General features: G+C 41.9%; 1 protein-coding gene and 1 non-coding gene across 2 annotated transcripts in view; both read right to left on the reverse strand.

The window, feature by feature from the left end:
- Positions 1–609: 609 nt before the first annotated feature.
- Positions 610–21,149, reverse strand: part of HSD17B3 (hydroxysteroid 17-beta dehydrogenase 3) — a 48,308-nt gene continuing 27,768 nt past the window's right edge. Inside the window, exons 3-11 of the mRNA XM_030293701.1 lie at positions 18,179–18,254; positions 16,408–16,515; positions 15,042–15,109; positions 13,709–13,744; positions 10,206–10,240; positions 8,824–8,905; positions 8,107–8,172; positions 4,752–4,901; positions 610–833 (exon numbers count right to left, since the gene is read on the reverse strand). Of these exons, the coding sequence (XP_030149561.1) occupies positions 735–833; positions 4,752–4,901; positions 8,107–8,172; positions 8,824–8,905; positions 10,206–10,240; positions 13,709–13,744; positions 15,042–15,109; positions 16,408–16,515; positions 18,179–18,254 (720 nt within the window). The 3' untranslated portion in view covers positions 610–734. The remainder of the gene's footprint in view (positions 834–4,751; positions 4,902–8,106; positions 8,173–8,823; positions 8,906–10,205; positions 10,241–13,708; positions 13,745–15,041; positions 15,110–16,407; positions 16,516–18,178; positions 18,255–21,149) is intronic.
- LOC115500243 lies at positions 19,243–19,348 on the reverse strand. Its single transcript, XR_003964479.1, has one exon. It is a non-coding gene; the product is annotated as a U6 spliceosomal RNA (small nuclear RNA).

Genomic DNA, 21,149 nt, shown 5'->3' on the forward strand with positions numbered 1-21,149 from the left:
AAATGGGAGGGTCCCAGAAACTGGCCTGATGCAGCTGTTGCCTGCACAACCTTCCCCTAGAGTTTTCTGGGTCTCTAAAGAGCTCAGGTTGAGTGCTCTAGGACTAGAGCAGTCTTGGTAAAGTTTAGTAACTTCAGACATTCTTTTTTTTCCCTAAGTTTATTTAATTTGAGAGAGACAGAGAGAGTATGAGCAGAGGAGGGACAGAGAGAGAGGGAGAGAATCCAAGCAGACTCCACATGGTCAGTGCACAGAAGCTGACTTGGGGCTCAAACTCATAAAACTAAGAGATCATGACCTGAGCAGAAATCAAGAGTGGGACGTTTAACTGCCTGAGCCACCAAGGTGTCCCCTTCAGACTTTCTTTAACATAGCTATAAAGTAGCTTATAGGTATAATTGTTCTGAATATGCCAAGTATCAAAGGCTTTCTTCTCACCACATTTATGTTATAATCCCATGTAGAAATTCCTCTAGTTTCTCCTATAGACACTCCCATCTTCTCACAAAGAAAGCCACAAAACCCCATTGCACAACACATTTTTACACTACAGCTTTCCCAAAGATCTCCAGACTCAAGTAAAATGGAAAAAAAAAGTTGTATTTTCAGTACTGTATTTGTGACACAGCATCTCCAGCTTCAGAGGAGTGGCAGGTGCTGGTCTGCTCATAAGTTTTCTGCAGCCAACACGGAACTTGGAGAACAATGCTGGATGGAGCATCAGCCCACTTGGACTATATGGTGTTGGTATTGTGCTTGAGGTAGTCCATGTATTTCTTCTGGAATGTGCTGCTGTACAAAACCCAGGATGGGATCAGGTTCAGGAAGCTCCGCTTAAATAGACAAAAACACGAGTGTTTGGGGGGAAAAAAGAAGAGCAAACAAGTTACAACTAAACATCTCAATTTATAGTCATTATCTTTAAAAATATTTTTCTTTTTTTTAAGTTTATTTATTTTGAGAGACAGACAGAAACCATGAGCAGGGAAGGGGTAGAGAGAGGGAGAGAGAGGATCCCAAGCAGGATCCAAGCAATCAGCATGGAGCCCAACACAGCACTCAAACTCACAAATCATGAGATCATGATCTGAGCCAAAATGAAGAGTCAGACACTTAACCAATTGGGCCACCCAGGCGCCCCTAAAAATATCTTTCTGACTACTGAACTTAAGTCTCAAAATCTTTTAAGCATTTGCTAAAATTTAAAAATTTTGTAGCACTTTCTCAGCAAGCAAGATTTTCTCAGAAACCAAAACAGTCACTTGTACAATCAGCCCAGAAGAAATTCTAAATTAAGAGAACTCTGTTCAGAACTCACCCCACACCCCTTTCTCCTTCTCTTAGTAAGCACTTCCTCTTCCTGGTGCCCAATCTCCCCAGTGTCTTCAGGTTCTTTTTACCAAGGTTCTACTAAAATGAGATTCCAGAAAACAGTCAGAAATGCTCTTATTACCTTACACAATGCCTGAGGCATAATAGGTGCTAAGCAAATACACAAATGCATAGATGAATTCACGAACAAAAGTCTGACACAGCAAGGTATAAATTACTAACACAGAGCATTTTCTTGGAAAAGGAGGAGGGTGCTTCAAGCCAAGGCATGAATGCTTAGTTGGCTGCATGTCAGGCATAGGCATAAGCATTGGAAGGCTTCTTGCCCTCAAATCATACCCATGTCCTATAAAACTGGTCCAGACCCCCAGAAGAAATCATTTTGTCTACATTGTAATCTTGGGCATCCAACATTCCTGCTCCCCACTAAACAACAGGCTTTCAACCAGAGGAAGATGTGAGCTTTTCAGGGAGTGTTCATATTCTTCAGACAGCTCAGATTCTCAGACCATTGCATTAATTGAGATATTTCTAAGTAGGGGACCAAAGACAGCTTCTGGGAACCAAAGTAGAACTCTTCTTCCACCAACCAAGTCAATGAGTGAATGCAACTTCTTCCTCAAGGACTTCATTTTTCTCCCCTTTAGAGCTTTTTAATCTTTCAGCAAAATCAAGCCCTTTCATTAGCTCTGCCTTAAACTAAATATTTTGGCTTAGTGAAGTCATCCATAAAGAAAATAAATGATTCCAGGTCCCTAGAAAATGTTCTAAAATGTCCCTTCTTCCATCTCCATTGCTGTCTACCCCATACCAACCTAGAAGGATGGTATAGATGAAACCAGGAAAAGCATGACATTGAGCTAAAGTGGACTTAAACCCTAGCTTCACCATTACCAGTCAAGTGGCCTTGGGCATCTGATCTAGCTCTGAACTTCAGTTTCTTCAACTGTAAAACAAGATCCAAATGACCTACCTTACTAAATGATTAGGAGGATTAAGTGAGGTATCCTCAAGTACCACACAGACTCTACCTTAGAGATTCCATTCTAATGTCAGTTCCTGCCCTAAAACTCCTTGGGAGTAAAGAGCATGTTGTCTTTGCCTTGCCTTTTTGTAATGGAACGGTTTTTTGTTTACCAGTCGATTCTACTTGATTACTCATAACTTTAGATTCAACAATCTTTCTAAGTCCCGGCAAACACTAAATTGGCTTTAATGATTTGTGTTTTCTCCTTTGCTTTCTCTTTTGCTTTGACAGGCACAAGGACTCTTTTGCCTAGTCTGTACTTGGCATCTGTTTGCCAGAAGAGATCTGATCTGTTACATAAGAAATCAAAAGAGAGGAGCTCCTGTGTGGCTTAGTCAGGTAAACATCCAACTCTTGATGTCAGCTCAGGTCATGATCTCAGTTTGTGAGATCAAGCCCTTCATTGAGCTCTATGCTGAGAGTGCAGAGCCTGCTTGACATTCTCTCTCTACCTCTCTCTCTCTCTCTCTCTCTATCTCAAAACAAACAAACAAGCAAACATTACCAAAAAAAGAAATCAAAAAAGAAAAGCCAAACATTTTTTTCAACTTTTGACATCTAGAATTGCATTATATAGCAAAACAACATCCCTGCAAGATAGGCTATTGGCTCAAGAAAACATTTTCTAAATGCTGATGGATTCCATTAAAGACATCAACATCCCAGAGGATGTGTGTCCTTTGATATGTGTGTCCTCTGGGCTTAGGCTGGGTAGAGGGCTGGGGAACCAGGGGATTCAGATAAAGAATACGAAACTGTGTTAAATAAGTAAAGGTGGCACTGAAGGCAAAGGGGGAGATATGGAACATTATCTCAGCATGGTGAGGGAGGTGCTGACATTCGTTTATCCAGCATGAGTCAAGTCCATGTTGATGGTGATGTGGAAGTGACAGCCAGAGCATGTTTATGAACCAAAGCTGCAGAAGGACTGCAGGGCTATGGCTGGATGAGGGAAGTAGCAGAGATTCAGAGGTCTGCAGTTACCAGCTGGCAGTTTACTGGCCAAGCCAAATGGACAGAAAGGGTCATCAAGCACCAGGTAGATGTGGGACATCAGCCACACACACTTAAGGACTAGCAGGAAATAGTGGAGATTTTTCTTCCCAATATCATCTCAGTGAGAGAGTCAGGAGAAAGGGATGCTCCCAGAAAGACTGAAAACTTTAAATAATAGACAAAAGCACATTTTCTAAATATGTAGTTTAGATTACCAGATCAAACTAAATTTAAACTCATTGTACATTTGTTTATCCACCACACAGCAAGTGGTAATCTGGAGAAAGACCAGATCAGCAATAGGCAAAATAAATATCTAACGGTCTTTCTGCATGTCCACTTTGTAAAAGTGTATGTTAAATTGGTGATTCTGCACACTGTTGGGGTTCTACAGTAAAAGTAGCAAGTAGTTCTCTAAGTCAATTCAGTATCTCTTGTAGAGTCTCTGTAAGTCCCAAGAGGTAATTGAATGCTTTGGGAAGATTTAGTGTATTCACCCATGAATCCTTCTAGCACCTGAGAGAGAAAGAGACAGTGGGGAGAAACCGAATTCCCATGGCAGAAAAGCACATGAGGCAGAGGAGAAATATGAGAAATATGTCTCATTTCAACATGAGACAGTTGAAATATGAAGGGAAAGTAAAGATCTGTCTAAAATGTGTTGGTGATACCGGCAACAGAACTGCCCTGACACTGTGTGTGTGTTTGTTTTCAGTATCAGCATGCAACAGTCAAATCTACCTGTGTTTCATGTTTGTGGTTGCTTCTAAAAGCAGCCTAGGGACAGTAGGAACTCCTCATACCGTATGCCACTGAATTTTATTCCCACATTTGGTGGAGTCCATGCTGTGCAAGAGCCAGCTTGTTCTTGCCCAAAAGAGCCAATCATGCACACTCCTAAATTCAAGTGCCATGACAACACAATGGTAGCTATAAACTCAGCCATGGGGGAGTTCTTAAACCATGGAAATCAGCAAACACTATAAATCAAAGGTTTTGGTTTTTTTTTCCTGGAAAGCCAGTTAGCTAAACATTTCCTAACACAGGGGGCCGGAGAAGACATTAGCAACCCCTTTCACCCCCACCCAGGGAAGCTCCCTGTGTCTTGGTCTGCCCTTCCCAAGCACTCAGGAAGCCACCTTACTTTTTGAGGAAAGAAGTGAGGCAGCCAAGGGTGATATTTGCCAATTTTGGGATTATCTATGGTCTGAGCACCCAGGCCTCCAGCTTCTCCTCTTTGCCACATATGCTCTTTAACTGGCTATATTACTACTTAGTAGCATACCCTCTGGCAGCACTAGAGGAAACGGTTGACTGTTCCAATAGCAAGGAAGAGCTCTGCTGGGGTTGCCTGCACACCTGCCTCTCTTGCTTTGAGAAAGAATTTATCAGTTACCAAGATTTCGTGGATGAGGCAGCCACAGGTTTCGTCTCCAATCATGACATAATTCAGTGATTCTTTAACAAACTCATCAGCAGTCTTGGTTACCATGTTGGTGTTTAGATACTTTGTCATTGGGGTCGAAACAGCATAGGGAGTCAGCACCTACAGTGGGAAATAAAGGCCATAACACAGGAGCAATCTGCCCACACCTGAGCAATTAACACTTATTTTAACCACCTCTTAATTTTCCAATTCTGTTCTTCCTGTAAAAAGTCTCGGGATCTTAACTGATAATGGAGCACTGACAAGGCATAAACTGGCACAGAGCTGTGAATCAGAAAGGCTGGTTTCTGGTTTAACTTTATCACTAACTCAAGCTGAGGCCTTAGCCACAACCATGTCAGGTGGTTCAAATGTACATGGGGTGACTGAGGACATGAGTTATCTCTTAGACACGGTGGCCAGATTTCAACAATAAAAATGTAGGACACTCAGTAAAATTTGAAATCCAGACAAACAAGGAAAAAGATTAAAGTATAATATGTCCCAAGTATTACATGACCTACACCTATACCAAAAAAGAAATTACTATTATCTGAAATTCACACTAAACTGGATGTCCTATATTTTATCTGGCAACATTATCTGAGAAGTTTATTTCCAACACATACAGCCAAAGCTGGAGCAATGCAAAGCTGTCTGGATTCACACTTTCACACTTCAGTTAGGAGCCAGGAGTGGCACATACCTGATGATCTTCCCTATTGTGGTAAGAAAAATAAACAATCACACATTGTGCCTTGCAAATTCAACAGCATGTTTCCACCTGTGATCTCACCACACTGTGTCCTAGCATGAGATTTCATAATGGGGTTTCTTACTTTATTCCCAGACAGAGACCTCAGCATCTTTAGAAAGAAAAAAAAGATCCATGCTTGTTTTCTTGGTTTTATTTTTTCTCACATCACATTTTCTTCACATTGATGAGGGAGCATAAGGCATGTTGAGGGCAAAATACAAGCTAGTGTATGCATGCGCGCACACACACACACACACACACACCCTGTGGGATATGTGTGATATTCCTCAGGGATGCCAGGCTGCCCAAGAACAAAGGAAAGGAAAGAAAATAAATGGTTAACTGTAGAGATCACAGTTGTACAGGGCATGGGTCTCCATCAGTTTATAAATATCTTAGTAAAGTACAAGAAAAAGGCAATCTTATCAATAGCCTAATCTCCAGAAACCTATGGACTCAGTTTCCTGGAGCCCCAACATCATGCCTCCATAGTGATGTGGGGAACAAAGGCAAGAAGGAAATGGCAGGTAAAATTAAATTTCCTTATAACCTGCAGCCAATTGACAAATACTTGAGACAAGTACAGAGTATAACATTTCTCGAGAAACTCCCAACTGTCCTATGCTAATGCCTTACTACAGGAAAACAACCTTAATTTGACAATAGCCAGGCCTCCAGTATCTTTGAGTCCTCTTTAGCATATCAAAGTCCCTCTGGAGGCCTCCTTTTTGACTTTACCTCCCTCAACTCCATAGTATATAACCAGCCACTCTTCACAACCTCAGTGCAGCTCTTCCTGCCCATGGGTCCTGTCCCCATGCTTTAATAAAATCACCTTTTTGCACCAAAGATGTCTTCAAGAATTTTTTCTTGGCCATCGGCTCCAAAACCCCCCCCACCCCAAAACTTAATCAATATCACACTTGAAATTGTGTTGTTTCATAACTGAATCTAATTATAAGTTGATCAATCCAATTGAATTGGTTCTCATGGAAATTAACAGTTTGTATAACAGTTTTCTTCTAAAGATCTCAAAGTGTTACTCTTAGAGAAATATAAGAAGCGTGCATTCTTAAACCCAGTTTCCAGATACAGAAATAACTGGGTTTGAGAACGCATGCTTCTTATATTTTTTGACCCCAGAGCCCTTAATTATCAAAGCAAGATCTTCAAGAACTCCTCCCACTTTTTCTCTGGCATGTCAACTGACAATATCCAAGATGGCAGCTGCACCATCTGCCTGGGTCCCTGCATGGCTACAATGAGTTAATCCTCTCTGCCAGCTTATAGTGAATGAGAAATAAATCTTTGCAGTTTGAGGCCAATGAGATTTTACGAGTTATTTTTTACTGCAGGAAACTTAGCCTATATGGGGCAGCACTGTTGCAAAAAGAATCTATCTTCAGCTGGGAGTTGGAGAATGGATAAGAGGGGGAAGTATCTCATAGGTGACAATTGAGACCATCAGGGCAGAGAACAGAACTGTGGTCTAGTGACAGGGTTGTTATAATCATTCACCATGAAAGTGCTATTTGCAAAGTTCCTACCATTAACTCATATCTGCCTATTGAATATGGCATATTGATATGCCTTTATCCTATAAGTGATTAATTTATAGGAACAGCCATCTGAGATGTTCTCACCTGAGTATTTTAATTGAAAATCAGTATGTACAGCAATGATTTTACAGATTTAACTGTGAGTGTACCTTTTCATTTCTAATAGTATGTCTTAAAGCTTCTTCCCAAACAATAACAAAAAACCTCTGTAAACTGTTTATTCCAAGTTCCAGAAAGCAGTTAACTCTATTTTGCTGAGCCAAGCACATATATGTCACTGACACCTCAAGAATCATACTGCACACTCTGCTGATGGCTGTGACAACCCTCCTCTGTTTAAGGTTGGGACAAGGTCATCTCCACGATGGTTCTGCTGTTGTAGGTGAAAGAAGAAGCCAAGCACTTCTACTCTAACCGCTCAAGAACCAGGGTGGGGATCTTTGTGACCTATCACAGATGAACAGGTCCCAGAGTACCCGCCACCGCTGCTACTCCCTTACCGCCACTGCTTACCCCAACCGTTGCTACCCCCCCCCCACTGCCACTACCCACTCTCCGACCACCACTACACCCCTTGATGGCCACTACCCCCCAACAAATACTACCCCCTTCACAAATGCTACTCACTGCCCAACCGCTGCTACCCCCCAACCACCGCCTCTTTTCAATACAGATCTCTTGCCCAGTTTTCTTTTGCTTCTTCTCCACAATTCCTCCTGCCTAAACCTATCTCCTGCACCTGAGTCAGAGAGTAAAGGCTGGTCAGACAAGACCAAGACACTATCATGATGCAGTGCTCACTCACCCTGCCCCATTTCCTCCTCCAGCACCTAGGGCAACTACGGTGGCAGCTACCACTGCGAGGGTCACAGGAACTCACGTGGTGTCATCCAGACCCTCCCACCTGGCCATGCATGTGCCACCTGCCCTGCAGGAAGCAGTACCCCAGCTCCATGGGAATCCACGCTTCCTAGCCCCAGTCCCACAGACTCAGAGCTGTTGACCTCACCTGGATAATGATTCCTTTCCTTTTATATTCCGCTTGCAGGGCTTTGGAAAACGTACACACAAAAGCCTGGAGGAAAAAGGAGAAAACACTTAAGGGGAGAGCTTGCTTTGTCCTCAGAGCCAACTTATTCAGATCTTAAAGGGACTGCAGGGAGCTGACCTGCTTTACCTTAAAATGCAGCAGTTTGTCTAATGGGAGTTAGGACTTCTTGGCCTGGGAAGAACTCCCTCAATGAGCAGGAACATATATTTTGGGATTAATACATGCCTAGGGCCACTGCATATAGATGACCTTACCCAGAGAAGGCTCTCCCTTGTCTCAGTGCCAGGGAACACCCCCTCCTCTGAGGGTTTGGTTTTATGACTAAGGCATGGGCCACCTGGCTAGGCCTCCAGGACAGAAGAAAGACACAGTGCTACTTGCTGGAAGCAAAGGAGCAGGGCTATCAAGCAAGAGGCTGAGTGGGGCCTGGAGTCCCATGGGGACTGTGCTTGTCCAGCTGTGCTGCCTCAGGGCTTCATCAACCCATGGGCATCTGCTGACATGGTTCCCAGATGTCTGCTGATGAGCCCTGTACACAGAAGCCCCCTGTACATTTGCTCTCCAGGCAAATCTGTCCATCAGCTTGCCAGATGATCCAAAGTCCAAAGGAAAATGCCAGCTAGGAGAAACAAGAGCAGAAGGAGAAGGAAACTTGGACTGCATGCCACTGCTCACCTTGGAAGCCGAATACGTGGAGTAGAGTGGCCAGGGAAAGAGGGCCACCCCGGAAGAAATGTTCAAGATGAGACCTTTCCGCCTAAAAATCAAAGAAGTAAAGTTCTGAATGTTTTGCTGCCTGGTCACACACAGCTTGAGAAGAAAGAAAACAAAGGGGCTCCTGTGACCACTGGAAAAGTCCACCCTCTCTAGGCTGCTGTGTGCACTAAGTGTTCTCCCCAGAACCATAAGTGGCCCTTTCCTATGGTGTAGACCCCAACACCATACAGTGATGTTACCCAACAGTCGTGACATCAAGGGCTTGTGACTCAAAACAGTGGCTCTGCTATGACAAACATCCACCATCAAAATGCAGAGAACCAACTCCACTCAGACAAGACTCAGGAGAAAGGGGTCCTTCTTTCTCAAATGTGACCACATAAGTTCAAGGCCCCTTCTGATTCATAGAGATGACCCAGGATAGGACAGATGTCAAAAGCAGAATCCTTTCTTGGGTGGAATTTGACAGTCCATCATCTGTTCACACAGGAACCCATGCACAAGTCTCCAGGGTCCTTACTTAATCCTTTTGAAATTCAGTAACTTTAATCCTTCCCAGTTAGATGGATTCAATTCAGAAAAAAACAAGAAACTGCAAGTTAGAATACAAGGCTAAGCCCCTTCTTCTAGGGAAGATAAAACTATCAACCTTTTGTGTCTAATGAATACCACCTGAGAAAAGCCAGTTCCCAAAGGGGTGTTGTAATAGGGTAATAAAACTATGGACTAAGTAGAGACACCGACAGGTGGTGATTTTTACTACAAAATTTGAGAAATAACAAAAGATAGCTTTGATCTCAGGCCAACCTCTGAAGTTTCTTTTATGTTCAACATGAGTTAATCTTTTTTAAAATTTTTTTCAACATTTATTTATTTTTGAGAGACAGAATGTGAGCAGGGGAGGGGCAGAGAGAAAGGGAGAACACAGAATCCAAAGCAGGCTGTCAGCACAGAGCCCATCGTGGGGCTTGAACTTACAAACCATGAGATCATGACCTGAGCTGAAGTTGGAAGCTCAAACGACTGAGCCACCCAGGCACCCCAAGTTAATCTTTTTAATACAATGTGTGGTGAAACCACTGTTCTCTTCCTCCCTCCAGTAGATGCCACATTTGACCTTCAAATAGGCTTATCTGTTTGCAAAGCTGGCCTGGCCCAGAATGCTACATTTCCTGCTGCAATCACCATGTCCTTTCATCACAGTTTTTCTGTTGGTTAAAGCTGCAGCCAGATGAACCCTATCCCCCCACCCTCCCTACCCTGTCCCTAGTCCCCAGGCCAGTTAACTGTCAGGCCAGGGAGGCCATGTTGTTCTGCGCTTTTTCAAAAAAAGACTTTACCTTGATTCCATGCGTTTCAGAATTAGCTGTGTCATCTGTAAGAGGAAGGGTAGAATTAAGCCCTCTAACAAAGGAAGTTAGTAGCCAGTGGGTGGGGGCTTAGGGAAGCAGGTGCCAGAGGAAGTAGGAAAAAAGAGCTTTATCTCTCAGGTGGCCTTGAAAATCTGCTGACACTCGTTGGAGATGATTCTGGCAACACTAGAGTATGAATAAAACCCACAATAGGGGCGCCTGGGTGGCGCAGTCGGTTAAGCATCCGACTTCAGCCAGGTCACGATCTCGCGGTCCGTGAGTCCGAGCCCCGCGTCAGGCTCTGGGCTGATGGCTCAGAGCCTGGAGTCTGTTTCCGATTCTGTGTCTCCCTCTCTCTCTGCCCCTCCCCTGTTCATGCTCTGTCTCTCTCTGTCCCAAAAATAAATAAACGTTGAAAAAAAAAAATTTTAAAAAAAAAAAAAAAACCCACAAGAGGCAACCTAGACTAATGGCAAACTGTTAGAGGCTTCTGGTTTCTTCCCCATAAAGCTAGTCTTCCTGAAAAATGAGGGCAGTGAAAAATTATGGAAATTGGCTTCCAGCCATGGGATCAACACTGAAGTTCCCCAGATACTTTTCATTCTGGGAGACAGGCATAAGTAGGTGGGCCATCACAAACTTCACCCATGAGTTAGAAGTAGGAAGGACGTCAGGAAATCTAACAAGTGTCCGTGAACGTCTCACATGAAAGGAATGAGATAGAGAAGTACATCTCTTCAATCCCACAGCAGCCAAGTAAGCAGCTCACAGGTGGACTGTGAAATAGCTCCATATACAGATCATGTCTATCTGTCCAGTGGAATTACAGCAGTGTGAAGGAATCTGTTCCCTGTCCCAACTTGCCTGGCCCTGGAAGGGGTTTTTCCTACCAGTTCTGCAGCTTAAATGCCCCATTAAAAGAGCTTTTCATGTCATAATTATAAGGCACTCATTTTAAGAGTTCAGGAAGAGGCAGAAGCACCTGGGTGGCTCAGTTAAGTAGGTATCTAACTCTTTATTTCAGTTCAGGTCATAATCTCGTCATTGTGAGAGCAAGCCCTGTGTCCAGCTTTCCACTGGTCATGGAGCCTACTTAAGATTCTCTCCCTCTCCCTCTGCTTCTCTCTCTCTCAGGAAAGAAAGAAAGAAAGAAAGAAAGAAAGAAAGAGAAGAGAGAGAGAGAGAGAGAAGAAAGAAAGAAAGAAAGAAAGAAAGAAAGAAAGAAAGAAAGAAAGAAAGAAAGAAAGAAAAAGGAAGGAAGGAAGGAAGGAAGGAAGGAAGGAAGGAAGGAAGGAAGGAAGGAAGGAAAGGGAGGGAGGGGCAAACCCACAGACTGAAATGTTCTCAAAAGTACAACTGAGTGGAATCAAGCATGTCTCTAGAAGAGGCTTGAGAAGAGAGGATCCAAACAGAAGGGGAGGGGCAGAGAAATAAAGGAGACTGAAGACCAGAAGACAAATTTTGCCTATTTTTCCATGTTGTCTGGGGCCCTACAGGAGCTTCTCAGTAGGCTCTATGCCTGCCATCATCCCTATATCATAGGTCAGGACATTAATCCCAACCTTGAGGGCCTCCAGATAATGTTTTCACTGCTCTGGGGCAGCAGTGAGGGTGGAGTGGCAGTAGACTACTTCCTGAAAGACTGGGTTTTGAGGGAGACAGGAGAAGCATGAGGACTAGATGATGCCCTCATCTTCCCCTTGGCTCTCTCTCCCCTCCCCCTAAAGGGCACTATGGGAGCGTGTCGGACAGCACCAGCATTTCTTCAAAACCTCCCTACTGAAATCACTAGCCTTATTGGATGAATGATCCCAACAGAGAGATAACATTAGACTTTCTGCGTCTCTCTTTGTCTCAAAGCTCCTGATATTTACTCTCTTACCCCACCTTCCCTTTGCCTTCAGACTCATTCCCACATCCCTGCCCTTGACAGAGAATGCTACTATTTCCAGGTGGCTCCTTTGGGATAACAAAGTGATGCTAGTCATGCTTCCAACCAGTGTGACCAACTGAGGCATGGTGTTCTCAGAAAGCTAATCTGCAATTTGCTTTCTTTGCTATTTAAGGAAGTTAGTGTCTACCAATATATAAAAAAATGTTTTAGCAAATCAAAGCATTTGTCTGCTAAAGGCGCCAGAAGGTTGTCAGATATATTTGGGAAACCCTGTGACCAAATGGACCAAGACTGCAAGATCAACGTGTAAAATAACATGAAAGATTTTAGTGGTAAGGCTGCAGACAACAGTTGGACATTATAAAACTTACAATTACATCAGCTGGGGTTTTAAAACAACTATTGATTGCTCGGCTTACAAAGAATGTATGTACCAATAAAAACTGAGCACAACTACAAAACTTTTTACAGAAGAACCACCAATGGTGAACATAACTTTTGTCCATTTTACATTGGTTTGCTCAGCCTCCATCTCCCTCCTTATATTGATAGCAACTTATTTTTCTTTGGGAAAGCAACCCTTCTCTGCCAGGCCATGCTATAAAAATGAGACTGGGCCCTCCTATCCCTAATGGGGCTCCCCATGCCATGAAACCATGGATCATACTGATTCACTGCTACAGTTCTACTGGACCTTCCAGAGCAGTCAGAAGGACTGTAATGTGCAGTTGTGAATGTTGTGTACTGGGCAAGGTGCCCAGCTGTGGGGGTGACTGTCAGCTGAAAGCTCAGGGTTCACTCACAAGCCATTAGGAGGGCTCTCCCCATTCAGAGGAAAGGGAAACATTGTGTTCACACAAAAGCATCATCTATCCATGCTTAAGCAGCACCTTTTCCCAAATCATCTGCTCTGAGGGGGTGCCTTTTTCTTATTCACACAAAGGCACAATATAGGACAGCTTCGTGATAGTCATGCCTGCAAATGCTTATGCAGTTGACTCTAATCAAAGAAAATGAGTGCTGAATGGCACCTGACACATCCCTTAGTCCAACATTCTTTCAAGAACAGATGAAGAATCTGAAGTTCAAGGGAGTTAAACCACATGGCCAACACTGTCCAACTAACTAGTAGCTGAGATAGGATCAGAATACAAGAAATCTTGAATTTCAATTCAACAAATATTTGTTGAATGTCAAAAGTCCAGAAAAATCCAAGCCAGGCCTGCTGTCATTTTTCAAACCAAGTGAGCTTTCCTCCATTAACAAAGACGAAAATTAGAGGAAGGCACCATTTTTTTTCAAGTTACTCTGGAATCCTGAGAAACTTTCAATGTCTAATATGTTGAAGCCTAATATTTCCTGACATGTGACAAAACTTGATGAAAAATGAGATTCAGACACTCTGGAGAATAAATTCATTACTGTATTTTCCTGATGAAAAGAGAATCAGACAATTAAAAAAAACACTGCCTGGTCTCTCAATCAAGTGCAGTTCAGCTTCACAGAATTCTGCTGCAGAAAAAAGCAATTCTCCTGAGTTGCCAGATTCCAACAGCTACTACATTTTAAGTATTTAGCACAGATATTGACTACATACCTTCACTACTGAGGTGATGTTACAGTGGATGAGACTCTGTAATAAATAATCACAACCATGAATTAGCTGGATGATTTGAGAAAATCTCTTGAGAGGCAGTCAGTGCTAAAGAACCATAAAATGGGCAAAAGGGTGGGTCTGAGCACTGCCCCTCACTCACTCGGCCTGGAAATGAGGTTCTTGATTAATGGTCACCAAGTATGCTCTAGAACTGGGGAGCACCTGACGTCCACTATGGTTCTATAAAAATTGATCTTGAGTAAAAGTTAATTAAGAATTTCCTTCAAAATGTAGAGATTTTCCTTCAAAATACAGTTTTTCAAAGGAAGGTGGTTATTTTCCAGCTGAAGGAAGAGAGTTAGCATATGTGGGTTTAGAAGACAACAGCATAGCAAATAGAAAGGTAAATGATAATATAAGGTAGAGGTTCTGGGCTACAGATGCCGGATAAAGAAACTACTAGAATCACACAAGACAGACAGAAAGGAAAGGAGGGACATACAGAAGCAAGCACAAATGCAGACATAAATAGAAAAACAAAAACAATAATGGATCATGGTTAATAGAGAGACACAGACTTGTGCCAAAAATAGGGATTTAGATGGGGTTAGATATGTGGCTAAGAGGGGAATTTTGCAAGGACATGCAGCAAAGTCCAAGCAATCTGGCCCTATTTTTCCATGCAGTAGACTTGGGGATTAAATAGGACCACAGGCACACAATGACAGCCTGTTCAGAACGGGTATAACTACATGATTTTGAAAGTCAGGACCTGGAGAAGAGTCAGCAAATCATGTCTTCAAGGACTATTAAATGCATAACAAATTCACTGATGACATGCAATGGCAGCCATGGGTCTGGGTCAAGGTTGCCGGATGTACAACACCCCCAACCACAGAGTTTTGTGTCACAGACTTTCCTCACGCTGAAAGTTGAAAAAAATCTTATTGCCTGGAAAGACAATGAAAGCCAAAAGCTGGCCTTCTCCCACTTATAACCACAGCTGTAAATGTGTTAGCCAACACAAAGCCCTCAAAGATTATAAAGCAGAACACAGCGCCCCAAGAGAATGGGACAGTGGGCAGGTAAGTTTTGGTGTGCAGAGAAGGAGGAAGATGTCTATATCCTAGAGATGGTCATGAAAAGTGGTGCCCTTGCCTGTGTGGCAAGTACTTAGGTGAAGAGAAAGGGAGAGCTACAGACATCCACCTGGAATACAGAATTTTGGCCAGACAGCCTCCCTTGTACCCTTTCCCAGGCCCTAGTGACTACCCAGCCAGGAGGCCCGGTCCCCAGTGAGAGGAAACCATCCACAGAAAGAGACCAGGCCTACCTGGATTTCATCTGGTGTATCAAGGAAGTGGCTCGGGAGAAGGTTTGGAAGCATTCCGACATTGTTGACTGACAAAGGCAAAACAAAATGATGTCAGAGGAGCTGGTAGCAAATATTTATTAAAAGCCTTAAAAATGCTTATATTCAACCCCAGAAGTTTCTTCTCTTGGGAAGTTTCCCTGAGGAAACACAGACAGAAAAAAAAATATGTTCAAGGCTGTTCTTTGCAATATAATTTGATAACAGTGAGGAAATTGAAGGGGAAAACAATTGTCCAATAGTAGGAAGCACATCATATGGATCATGAGGCAGCCGTATGGCAGAATGCAATGCAGCCATTCAAAACTATGACTGCTTAGAAGTTTAAAGACATGGGGAAGCATTTGTGGTATATGGTTTTTAAAATTGTTACCAAAGAATATGTAAATTTAATCCCAGCTTTGGAAATATGTGTGTATATGTCTGGAAGGACATGTACCAGAACATTATCTCAGGCTGTGGAGATATTAACCAATTTATGCACTCATAGATTCTTTCTGGTTTTTCTGCAACAATGTGGTTTACATTTTTTATTAGTAAAAAATGTCATTATTTTTAAAATTCAGCAGGAAGTTTAGAAATCAAATCTTCCTTCTGTGTATAATATAGAGACTGTGCTCTGTATCAGGTCATAAAATATCTTGTCTATAAGTCACCACAGAAAAAAAAATAGTATCTTGTTTTCTGAATAAGAAAGTCAATTCTCAAATAAACATGCTCACTTGCTATTTCATGAATCAATCACAGCAATGTTTGCTAAACTAACTCTTTAGGCCAATGTTTGTTTGTTTGTTTGTTTGTTTGTTTGTTTTTGAGAGACAGAGAGAGTGAGAGAGAGACAGCATGAAGGGTGGGGCGAGGAGGGGCAGGGAGAGAGGAAGAGAGAGAATCCCAAGCAGGCTCTGAGCTGTCAGTGCAGAACCTGACACAGGGCTCGATCCCATGAACAGTGAGATCATGACCTGAACAGAAATCAAGAGCTGACACTTAACCAACTGAGCCACCCAGGTGCCCCAAGGCCAATGTTTCTGAGATTCTGTCTTTCTGTCTAATATCAGTTATCAGTGGGGGAAAAAAATCATTTTCATATTATAAAATATGGTAGGGAAGGTTGAAGTATCTTAGTTTCCTACATTCCAAAGCCATACATAAATGTGTTAATCCAATATGCCTCTTGAAAAATTGAACTGTAATATTTTGTTTAATGCTACAACTTAAAAGACAATCATGGGTTAAGTTCAAGTTTACCACAGAATAATCAAGCGTCACTAAGATAATTGTTTTACTAAAGTATTATAATATGCTTTGCATTTTGCAATTTACTTACCTAAAATTCCAATTTCTAAGCCTTCAAGTTTTTCTCTAATATGCTCGTAGATGTTGTCTTTGGTAAAATCTGCTTGTATAATCTTCACGCTACTCCCTGTGGTACACTCTGCATTAGAGACAACAGTTATTCTTTAATGAACAGGAGTTCAAATCCCTCCCTTGCTCATGGACTTCTCCAATGCTCCTGGCACTACCTGAGCAGACCTTTAAGAGGATAAAACCATTATCCCAATTAGAAACACGAAAAAGTCCCCGATAAATGCTGGAACGTGCTAAAAGATTTGTGAGTGATGGTTTCTGGTGTTTCTGAGAGTTACTCTGATGACAAGTATATGCTCTAAAGTAAATTTAATGCAATGGTTCTCAAAGTGGAGTTAGAAATTCTCAGGCTCCACCCTGCATGCCCTCCCAGTGACCCTGTTCATGCTCAAGGATGAGACCCCTGGTCTATAGGCCATAAGAGGATAGTGATATGTTGCCTCTCCTCAGTGTCAGGTCCCCGTGGCATAGACAGAGCAATCCTCTGCATTTGTCCAACATGGTAGTATTCATAAAGCTTTTACACATATAATATCTTATTTTAAACCTTTCTACAACCTTGTAAAGTAGATATTACACCCATTGCTAAGAGGAGAAAACTAGGGCTCAGAGAAGCTAACTCGCCCCAAGACACCCACACTCTGCTCCCTCCAAGTCCATGCTTGCTCTGCTATTCCACGTGGACTTGGCTTTGTGCAGGAGCCTTCAATGATGTAAAAGCAACAGGTAGAGTTCAGCAACTGCTTCCTGCTCAGCTTTGGAGTTAAGCCCAATATTTCTGGGACAAGTGATCTTGAGGCATAGTTTGGCAGGTGGGGGATGTTTTCAGGCCAAAGACACTTCTTGCTTTTCAAGGACAATAAAAAGCACATCTTAGCATTATGAGAGAAACACTGAAGAATATCCTAGTTTTGGTCAAAGTTACTTTTGATATCCAGACATGGAACAAAAGCAGAATTCATTGGTTGAAGGGCACTGAGCCTCCATGGTGTGATTGCCCAGCCCCACACTTCCCACCATCCCACACTATTCCAAATCTCCCCCAGAGACACAAGGCCATCCCCTGACAGCCTGTCACAGTCTTCACAAGTCTTCATAATTGAAGACTCATTCTTTTGAGGTAAGGATTTTACAAATTACTAAATTAATAATTAATTATTAAAATAAAATACCTAAAAAGGGATATGATTACTATTAACTAACAACACCTTGCAGTGGATCATAATGATCAAATATTATAGTATAAATGCTGCCTCATAGAGTTGTACAGTGTACAACTTTTACAACCATACATGGCAGCCCTGGATCAAATATTTTTTAAAAATCTGATAACCACCAGCAAGGACTGTCCCTCAACTCCCTGCAAGGAGCAGGGCACAGATACAGGGAAATGCCCAAACAGATTCTGCTTTTGAAGGAAGTAGCAGAAGCAATAAAACAGCTGGGACCTCTGGATGAGCAGAACTAATTCTAGAGATGAAGATACTCCACCAAGGAGAGAGTAGATCTATGTGTGTATGTGTCTGTTCCTACTTCACCCAGCCCACAGAATCCCTGCTGAACTAATGCCACTTGTGTCCTGCCCTTAACTTTGTAAAGTCGGCTCCCTGCAGAAGGACCAGTGCATCAGGCTCCAGGAGCAGCCTTAGGAATGCTGACAGGGCCTCTACAGGTACAGACTTGGTTGGTGGGCTCCACAAACATCTCCCTTATTTCTTTGGGTCACTCACCAATCTCTGCAGCAATGGCCTGTAGTTTTTTCAGTGTCCGGCTGATAAGCACAACATTGAGTCCTTGTCTTGCTAGCTGGGAATGGGGGTGGGAAAACCAAAAATGAGAAAGATGGTAAGCAGATAGGGAAGTCGTGTTTTAAAGGTGAATTGGAACATCACCCACTTGGTCACAAGGTGATGTGCTTGCTTCTCCTGGGTTTAAATGTGCAGAATGTGACAAAGATTTCTGGATTATGAGCAAAACAGCCACACTGGGCCAAGCTATATGTGACATAATAATAGTAGTTTATTTTTAGGTGTTTATTATGTGCCAAAAACTATTCTAAGAGCTTTTTTATTTAAAAAAATAAAAGACCCACAGACCCTTTTTTATTAAAAAAAAAACAAAAACAAAAACAAACAAACCTCTGAATGCGCTCTCATCAGAAATGCCTGGGGCCAAATGTGTTTTGGAATTCAGAATTTAGAAGATTTTATAGTATAATTTATATAACAAGTCTAGGGCAGTACCCCCTGTTTAAAAACTGTATTTCTGCAGCAACTTTTGAGCTGATTCCTATTCATAAGGACATTTTTCTCATGGTTCACTTCACTCGGGCAATCACTGCACTTGGGCATGGGCATGGCCTGAGCCCTCTCTCTGGCTCCCAGCAGGACAAAAAATAGAATAAGGTACCAGAAGGTAAATAGACGCTTCTCTGAGATCAGGGAAGAACTCTTCTTCAGAGCGGATAGTGCCTCAACTCCAGGGCTGCGTGGCAGTGCACAGAAGAGGTCTGCATTAACGTGGCACAGGGGACAGGCAAACTCAGTATGCTGGGAGGTCCCAGACAGCTCGAGACTCCTCACACCTAAAACTGCTACTGTGAGAAAAGCTAGAGCTTTCCCTGAAGACAAAGGGGAAAACTAACATTTGTTTAAACCGAGACTGATAACATTTGAGTTAGTGACAAAAGGGCCTGTTAGTTGAAATCTTTCTCTATGGTTTTAATTAAGTTATTTATACCTTTATCTTTTTAATTGTGGTAAAATGCATATAACATAAAATTTATCATCTTAACAAATATATGGAATTTTTCATGAATTTATGTGTCACCCTTGTGCAGGGCCATGCTAATCTTCTCTGTGTCATTCTAGATTTAGTATATGTCCTGCAGAAGTAAGCACTGTGCCTTTATTTTCATAAGGAATTACAGATTATAGAAAATACATAAGAAGCTGAATTAAAGACTATAATATGTGATCTCCAATAGCCAACAGCTCAATCTTCAAGCCAATGATCTCAAAATCACCCAGAGAGATGTCAAACACACACACACACACACACACACACACACACACACACACACAACCAATTCCCACCAAAACCATCCAAATAAAAATTTCTGGAGTTGAAGCATCAGTGTTTACATCTTTTTCTATTTTAACTTATTAAATTATCTATGCAATACACACATACAATCTTATTGTAAAAGATGTCTCTAAAACCCCTCTACACCCCTAGGCTCCTGCTGCTTACCTTTTTCTCTGCATCTACATACATATATAAGCACATACAGAAATAAACATTCATTTTATGGTTTTCTTTCCTTTCACACTTTATAAATGGCATTATAAAGATTGTGTTTTTAACTTGATGATGTGTCTTATCTCTAAGTATCCTATCTATCTCCACATCACTCCAGTTTCATAGTGTCCTGTAGTTCACTTTAGGGTGAGCACTGGAGTTATTTTTAAGTTTTCCCATTACCTATATTACCACAATGAATACCCTTCTATATAACTCTTCATATATACAAGTGAATCAATTCCTAGAGTAGATAGTCAAGAAGTGGAATTGTATCAAAGGGTGCATGCTTCTAAAATTTTAACAGTGTTGCCAAAATACGGTGCCTTAAAACCATACCACCAAAAATACAACTATAGCTATTTCTTCACACTCTGTCCAAGATTTTATATTAGCAACCTTTTCAACTTTTCCCAATCTAATGGTCAAGAAATTATATCCTTATATAAGGGTTAGGGTTAGGGCTAGGGTTTTAATTTGCATTTTTCTAGTTATCAGTGGAGCTGAGCATTTTTTTTTTTTTTTTTTGGACATTTGTGTGAATTACTGGTGTGTACTCTTTTGCCCATTCTTCTACTGGGTTGTCATTTTTAAATAAATTTTTAGGTGTTTTGTGGGGTTTTTTTCACATATTCTGATTATTAATTATTTGCTTGCTATATATTTAGTAAGTATTTTCTCCTTTATTTATGGCACCTTTACCATACATTATATATTAATTTTCATGTTATCGTTCGTAAATATTTTCTATGGCTTTTTAATAACTTCCTTTATGAACTTCCATAACTCCAAGGATATATTTTCCTATAACCTTTTACACTATTTTTATATTTCCTGTTCGTTTATTTTTGAGAATAATCTGAGTGTGAAATCACCTAACATTATTTTTTGCAAGATGGGTGGCAATTTTCTTTACAAAAGTTTTGTATTTCTCCATTCTTTATACTTTTTTAGAGAGAGAGCAAATGGGGGACAGTGCAAAGGGAGAGAGAGATAGAGAGAGAGAATCTTAACCAGGCTCCACAGTCAACATGGAGCCCAAAACAGGGCTCAATCCCATGACCCTAGTATCGTGACTTGAGCCAAAATCAACCGACTGAGCCAGCCCAGGCATCCCTCCATTCTTTCTTGATTTAAAATGCCAACTTAGGGGTGCCTGGGTGGCTCAGTCGGTTGAGCGTCCGACTTCAGCTCATGATCATGGTCATGATCTCAGGTCATGATCTCGCAGTCTGTGAGTTCGAGCCCCGTGTCAGGCTCTGTGCCGACAGCTCAGAGCCTGGAGCCTGCTTCTGATTCTGTGTCTCCCTCTCTCTGCCCCTCCCCTGCTCATGCTCCATCTCTCACTCTCTGTCAAAAATAACATTAAAAAAAATTTTTTTAATGCCAAGTTAGTCATAT

This window comes from Lynx canadensis, chromosome D4, assembly GCF_007474595.2.
Source record: "Lynx canadensis isolate LIC74 chromosome D4, mLynCan4.pri.v2, whole genome shotgun sequence".
Classification (NCBI taxonomy): Eukaryota; Metazoa; Chordata; class Mammalia; order Carnivora; family Felidae; genus Lynx; species Lynx canadensis.